Below are 7818 nucleotides of genomic sequence, written 5' to 3' on the forward strand. Positions count from 1 at the left end.
TCGAACTCATGTGGAAGTGGCTTAAGCTTCTTAGTGCAGTGCTTTAACCTGCTGCGCCACCAGGGAGGGCCCTATAATCAGTTTTTATAAATTACTTGCTTCGACTATGTTTGCTATGTAAGCAGATGATGAGACTTTTACTTGTTTGTTTGAATAGCCCCTTATTGGTTTTCAGTCAGCTTGTTCTACAAGTTATTGATATAGGTATGCTAAAATATCTCACTATATTGGCAGATCTAGTACCTTTATCAGTCATTCCATCATTTTTTACTTTATGTTGTTTGAAATTGTGTTATTAAGTGCATATGAATTGAGAATCTATTAGCTTCTAGTCAGTTGAAAATTTGACCCACCTCTTCTTAATATGTAAAATATAGCTGCTAGGAAGTTTAAGATTACATGCTTGATGTTTACACTGAATGGAACTGGTTAAAGAAACAATAAGCACTGGGCTGTACTAGTCTCCCAGTCCTGTATGACCAATGACTGACTGCAAAACCTGAGGAGCCAAGAGAGTCCTGGAAGCCCTGTTAATGAACCACACTCCCTCTTCCCCTCTATCTGCTAGCATCTAGATAAGAAATGCCCAGTTTTGTATGCATAAATAAATAAATCTTAAAAAAAAAAAAGAAATGAGAACAAGATGTTTGTGAAAAGCAGAAAAAAGCAGGCGAAGAACAAGACAAAGTTGATGAAAAGGCAGAAAGTAAGGAGAGACAGGGAAGAGACACAAGCAACACTGAGGCTGCCCTTGCTCTCAACTCAATATAGAGAAGCTCTTAAAATCAGCCTTCACGTTCAAAAGACAGAACAAATATTTCATCATATTAGAACTTTAGGCCTTTTATTAGTTCATTCATTATTCGTTTCTTCCTTGAATAAATCCTACCATATCATATGTCAATATTATAATCCCACATATTAAAAACTAAAGGAAAACTAGGGAAGAAATCATTGGTATGGGTGTTGGTGACCCATCCAATAAATAAATAAATTCTGCTATGCTGCCATGCTGTAACAGGAGAACAAAACTGTCTTATATGACCTCAAAATACTAAAAACAAAACAAACAAACAAAAAAAACCAGGCTTTTCCACTGGCATGGAGTAATTCTTTTTCTTTTTAAAAAGATTTATTTATGTATGCATACAAGAACTGGGGTACAGGCCACAGGTACAGGGGGTAAGAGGATTCCCAGAGACAGAATGGGGAGCAGAACAGGCAGATGTACTGAAATACACTATTGAGGGGAGCAGTGGGTGAGACAGAAGAGGTGTGCCACACCATATGGGTTCCCTCCCCAGCCAGGGATCAAACTACTGCAGTGGCTATGGATAGCTTTTTAATGCTAAACTTTAACCTTTTAGCCACTAGGGAAGACCCAGGGAGGGTCATTCTTAAGTAGATAAGTCTAGGAAAGCAGACTAGAAGGAGAAACACAGTATAGAAAATACAATGTTAAGAAAGTTTAGGGAGGAGAGGGCCCCAAGAGAGTTTGTAGGGAGAAGGGTGGGAGCTGAGATAAAAGTCTGTTTGGCCAGAGGAACTCCTTAAGAACAAGGGTTTGGGAGCTAACATGTTCCCCACAGTTCAGTATCTTATTGCCTGATCCAAGGAATATGTGGAGGGGGTTAGGAGACTGGAGGTGACTATACTTGGTGACTATATTGGCCACAGAAGGTAGAAACTGACCGTGATGCCTAGTAACTGCCTCAGTCTCCTCCATGAAAAGTCACATTGCACTCACTAAGTGAGTCGCTACCAATGCGGTGATTCCAAACTGGAATAAAAGAACGGTGCTCCCAGCTCCCAAAGTTGAGTATAACACACAAGACCCAGCGATCACACCTTGACACACACCACCATCAGACATGCATATATTATGTATGCCCAGAGTAACAGTGTGATTGACAGCCATAGAAAGGGCAGGGTCCATGTTCCCTGCGCCATCCCAGGAAGGCTGGAGCTGGGCAGAGAAGAGAATCTAAAGATAGGGAGAAGGAAGGGTGGGGATCAAGAGAAATAGGGGGAGGCACATGAAACAGAGACATGTGAAGAAGCTGCACTTGCTTCTCAGCCTTGGATTTGTACCAGGGCCTCGGGGGACACAGAGAGAGACACTTGAGACAGACACGTGCATGAAAGACCCATCGGGTGACTGATCTTGAGTTGGGTTTTGATTTTGCTCTTTTCCTTCCAGCCTAGCCTGGCCCCTTCTGCCCCTATGTCTTACAGGTCTCCACCAGAAGACACCTCAGACTTGTGGCAAACTTTTGGGCCTTAATGGCCTGTCCCTGTTTTGTGCCAACCCTGTTTGGCTGGACATTTACCCATGAGGGGTTGGGTAACTTTGGGTGCTTAACTGGAAACTAGTTTAACTATATTCTCTCTTCTTTGCTGTATATTACACATTAATTGTATTAAATTTGTTTTCTATTGCAGGCCTTCAGTACTAGACTATATCTGTCTCCATGCACTAGATGGCAGAACCTATTTAGCAGAGGCAAGTTTGGGGGTCCTGGAGGAGTAACAATTGGAAGAGAAGGGAGTATCTGCTTCTTGATCTGAGCGCTGAATGCTGGATGTGTTCAGTCTGGAAAATTTGTTAAACAATACACTGATGGTGTATCTAATTTTCTAATATGTACACTATATAAAAAAAAAAAAGGAAAGGAAAGGGAAAAGCTATAGTTAAAGTAAGAAGCTTGGTGTGGTCCTTGTACCCCTCTCATCTCATTTCTCCTCACCCTCTGACACAGTCAGCCAGCCCCACCTCTGCATGTGTGCTTGAGCCTAGTGCTTTCTCCCCAGAGCCTGTCTGTCACCATCCATATTTATGGCTTCCTCTCACCAGGCCGGATTCACTGCCCTTTTGGAGACCTTTGCTAACTTATGCCACTTACTCTGACCCAGCCCCCACTTCTCTTTCCTCAGCAGTCAGGGAGTTTGCACCATCATTAATGTGCATATATTCACAGATCTTTCATTTCTGCCCAGCTCTCCCAGCTAGACTGAAAACACAGTGTGCCTCTGGGATCTATCTCAGTCCTCCTTATCTCCACAAGCAAATGGAATTAAAGGGCTCCTTGGGAGCCAGAAGGGTAGGGATAACAGACCTCGCCCCTTTTCCTAGGAACTTGGACTCAGAACCTGGGGCCAGTTTTTACTGTCCAATCACTTCCTAAGAGCCAACCTGCTCTAACTGCTGCTAAATATCCAAGCAAGGAGAGCAGGGATGAACTGGAGGAAGCAAATCCAAGAACAAAGGGTTTTCTGCCTTGAGAATAGCTTTAAAATTTACTACCAATTCGGGCCCTCCTGGTGGCCAGCGGGTTAAAGCACAGCACTAAGAAGCTAAAGCCACTTCAGCATGAGTTTGATCCTTGCCCCAGAAGTGACTCACAAGGGTTGCAGACCTCTCTTGACACTCCTGCTGCTCCCCTCAGCAACGTACTTCAGCCTATTCTGCTCCCCACTCTGTCTCTGGTGAAGCCTCTCACTGCACCTGCACCTCTGGCCTGTACCCCAGTTCTGTATGCAAGAACAAACATCTTTTAAAAAAATTTACTACCAATTCACTACTTTTCTGATAACTAAGACAAAGCGGCAGTGTGTGCCGAAATTATAAGCATTTCAAAGCAGGTAGTCATAAATACAAGTTTTTAGAATTTATTTCTAAAAAACATTGCCTCCCCCCCCATTCTCCTAGTATACTCTTTCATGCCTTTCCATCTCACTCACTTCTTTCTTGCCTAGAGTAAGAATGGCAACGAATCATAACCAAGAATACCCAAGGTTCACTTCATCCTACTTAAAAACCAGCACTTATAAACTAAGATACTGATTCCAGTGCTCTTCCAGTTCACATACCATCTCTCCTTATCCAAGAATGGCTGAAATCCTGGGATTTCTCCTCTATTGATGATCCCCTGGTTCTGCAAGTAGAAATGAAAGACACTCCCTAAACCTTCAAGCTTTCAAGATTACACAAATGGAACTATAACCCAGGCTGTTTTTTGCGCCTATGTCCTTTACTCAACAGATATGGATTCCTCTTCCATAGTTCCACTACCTGCATTCTTCTGTGAAAGAGGATTAACAATCATAGACCCAGAAGGCTCAGATAAGCACCAAAGGAGGCAAGTCTCCCTCCTCCCCGTAACCTAACCACCAGCACCATGCCTGGCACAGCCCACCACTCAAAGGCACCAGCTGAAACTCCACAGCTAAAGCCATTTTAATAGCCAAAAACCATGTACACAAATTATGACATGGGGACAAAAATTTGTCTTTCAAGTCAGCAAGTGATTTTGGACCAGCTTTACTCCTAAACCCATTCTGAAGTCAGAACCATGGAACCGGGGGTCTCAAAGGACTCAGGCCACCAGCACAAAGCAGATGGGGCCCTACAGGAGGATCAGTGAAGGTCAAGGTCAGTCCACAAGTGTAGGGTAGGGCAGGGCCCCTTCTCTCTCCATTACTGGGCTTCTCTGAGATGCTCTTTGAAAACCCTGCGTTACTCACACACTGATCGCGAAAACAGTGAATGCCTGCCCAAACAGTCACGAAGCTTACAATTCAGAGAACCAAAGGGTCACCACAAGTGTCTCTTTGGCGGGACTCGTCGCAGATAGTCGGCAGGGAAGGCCACTGGCGAATTTCTAAAGGCAGATCTGCGGAGTCTAGTTACACTGCAGTCACACACCAACCCCGACCTGGGGAAATGGGTTAATGGTTCCGATGGTTCCGAAGCTTCTGGCAATGAATTAACCCCGAGTCGCTGCGGAAAGCTGGGGGGGTAGGGGGGTGGGTGGGGGGTAGGACCAGTGCCGCTGGATCTGACACCCCTGATATCCTTTCATGCTCCCCCACCTCCGCTACACTTGCGCGGGCCGCCGCCTGCGCCCCAGCAGCGTCCACGCAGCCCGGAGCCACGACTTCCAGCTCCCAGACCCTGCCAGACGCATCAGGGGGCGCAGCTCCCTGCGCGGAGCTAGGGGATGAGGGGGGTGCTGGGGTGGAGCCGCCTCGCCCAGTCCAGCCGGCGCAGGGACTGCTTGCGGCTGCCGCCCCCGGCCCGCCGGCCAGGCTACGCCGTACAGGGGGCTGCGCCACGTACCTCGGCCGGCAGGTGCCGCCGCCGCCGCCGCCGCCTCGGTTTGTAGCCGCAGGGGACGCCGCTCCGCACCGCCCGATGCCTTCGTCCGCATACTAGGGAGGGGGTGCCCGGCGGCTGCCTCGCGCGGGCCCCGCGCCCCCACCCGCGCCCTGCGCTCGCCTCGCGCCCATTCAGTCCAGGACCGTGAGCTCCCCCGCGCGGAGGCGGAGGAGGGGCGTGGGGGCGGGGCCGCGCGTCACGTGGGCTCCAGGGGCCAATCCGAGCGCGCTAGGGCTCCCGCAGTGACCCGCCCCCAGACGGCCGACCCCCGCACCCTGGAGGGTTAGCGGAACCCACCGCCCCAAGCTGGGAGCATGGGGCTGGGGCGCTGGCAGTAGCGAAGGGCCTGGTGTCCGCTGCTCTCTGGAATTCTGCGTGGAGTTGCAGGGTGGAAGGAACAAAGATGAGCTTAAACCGGTTATTGGCCTTCATAGTGCAGAGGTCTTGTAGATGGCAGGTGGGTGGAGGAAGGGGCTTTACTGGTCTGCACTGCTCCTCTGACACTGGCTTGTAGTTGCTGGGACTCTGGAGACTAGCGCGAGACAGCCTGGGCCTGTTTGGGGACCTTGAGAACAACTTTGTGTTATTCCACGTGTAAGCGAGAAGAAAGATCGTAGTCATCCCCCACTATTTTTGTTGATGAGTAATTGGTGCCTAATGAACAGATGTTACCCTAAACCACTAAGGGCCGTTAGTGGCAAGATCCGCTTCAGAACCTGCGCTTTGAATAATCACATCTGTAACACCCGAGTGCCGTGATTCCAGAGATGAAAAGTCGTACAATTTTTAATAGTACAAATATAAGTGAATCCCAAAATTCAGAATTAAAAAAAAAATTAAAGCACTGATATGCTACTTTTTGGACACACTCAAGTGTATGTTATGCACCTGCCCACACCTCTGCGCCTTGGGGCTTGTTGAAGTTGGTCTGCTTTCAGAATTTCTTTTCAGATTAACGTAGGACTTCTCTGACCAGGACGCAAATGATAACGGTTCCGATTCGGGTTTGTAAAGAAGACCCTAGACACCGAGCCAAATGTATTTGCATAAATGGAGAGACGTGCCTGTTTTTTACAGCAGGTTTGTACAGCCCTTGTGCTCTTCCCCAGTGAAGGGGGAGGCTGAGGGAAATGTCACTATCTGGGTAACAAAAGGGCAAAAGGAAAAATCTTAGGAAAGCGTGGCCGGACTCTTGTGTTCACACCTCCCAAAGGGGTTTTGCGGCAGAAATGGTAGAGGAATAGTCTTAGGTGAGGATACTGGAACATTTTGAAAAGATGGAAGGAAAAGCTGTTCAGTGAGTTGAAGGAACCTGGTTAGAAAGAACAGCTGCTGGGTTAGTAACAACTGCAAGGACAATGTTGGACCTTCACCCCCTCTTTCTTGGAGACCAGCCCCTCCCCCCAGAACTGCCAGCTTGACCAGGCATTCTTTTTTTTTTTTTTTTTCAGCAGAGGGAACAGTTATTTATTAAATAACTCCTGTATGCTAAGAACTATAAACAAATAGTCTTGTTTATTTACAAGTACTCTCTTTTTTGTTTTTTTTTGTTTTTAAATAATATAATAATTTATTTTTACATTATTTTGGGTTTTTTTCATCTCAGTTTTTTGTTTTTTTTTATTATAAAGTTTATTTTTACATCATTTTGCACATTTTTTTTCCATCTTGATTGTAATCCCCGCGGGTTTCCCATCACCAAATCACCCCTGTGCCACCACCATAGTCCCGTACATTTCCCTCCCTCCCCCCCCCCCGTTTTTAATCCCATTCCCCACTCCGCCCCCACAGAATGTCTCTGGTATATGGTTGTTCATTATTTTTGTTATTTTCTCGCCTTTGACCAGGCATTCTTTACCTCTGTCTTTGACTAAAATGCTCTTCCCCTTTTCTCCCAGATACCCCTTATCCATTAAGCCAGGCCCTGATAGCATTGTCTCTGCAATGGGGATCAGCAGTTCCCTGGCTTGGAAAAGTGGGTGTAGAATGGGGGTGAAGGAAAAGTACATTTGAAAGTGCCTCCTGTGCCTGTCTAACAGGACGGCTGTCAAGCTTAGGCTGAACACATGACTGCATACCCCTTTTGCTCTAGTTGTGGAGAGAGACCTGCCCATTTGTGCAACAAGGTGAGCTCTTACCTAACACTTTATCTTCCATTAGGAAGCAGTCCTTAGCACTTTGGGATTAACACTGAGATCCCCAAACCATAGATTAGGGTCAGCCACTAGATCTCAAAATCTTACTTGGATCTCTCACTGACTAGTCTCAGAAGCTTTAGGACCCTTAGTAGCAAAGAGGTTGGATTAATTGTAAGTCTGGGACATCCACTGTAATGTTGTAGCTCTTTAGTTCTTTGTGTACTTTGGTCACTGATAGCTCTTTAGTTCTTTGTGTACTTTGGTCACTGATAGGAAGCATGTGGTTGCCATCAGCATCCTCTTCACACTCTCCAGCAGGGATGCACCATGCAGTTTAGGTAAATTTCCCAACTGCTGGCTCTTTGAGGGTTCTCATTGGCAGAAGCCAGCAGCTCTGAAAGTATGGCTGGGTAACCTTGGGGGGTGGTCCCTGAGGATCTTTCAGGGAATCTCTGAAGTAAAAAAAAAAATCACTTCTATACCAGAGACATTTTGCGGGGGTGGAGTGGGGAATGGGATCAA

The 7818-nt window shown here is 46.9% G+C and overlaps 1 protein-coding gene across 1 annotated transcript in view; it reads right to left on the bottom strand.

Annotated features, from left to right (window-relative positions):
• ST3GAL5 (ST3 beta-galactoside alpha-2,3-sialyltransferase 5) overlaps positions 1–5330 on the bottom strand; it is a 37976-nt gene extending 32646 nt beyond the window's left edge. The window contains exon 1 of the mRNA XM_004691381.2: positions 5120–5330. Within this exon, the coding sequence (XP_004691438.1) occupies positions 5120–5210 (91 nt within the window). The 5' untranslated portion in view covers positions 5211–5330. The remainder of the gene's footprint in view (positions 1–5119) is intronic.
• Positions 5331–7818: the final 2488 nt, after the last annotated feature.

Source organism: Condylura cristata, unplaced genomic scaffold, assembly GCF_000260355.1.
Source record: "Condylura cristata isolate star-nosed mole 26May11 unplaced genomic scaffold, ConCri1.0 scaffold00031, whole genome shotgun sequence".
In the NCBI taxonomy this organism is placed as follows: Eukaryota; Metazoa; Chordata; class Mammalia; order Eulipotyphla; family Talpidae; genus Condylura; species Condylura cristata.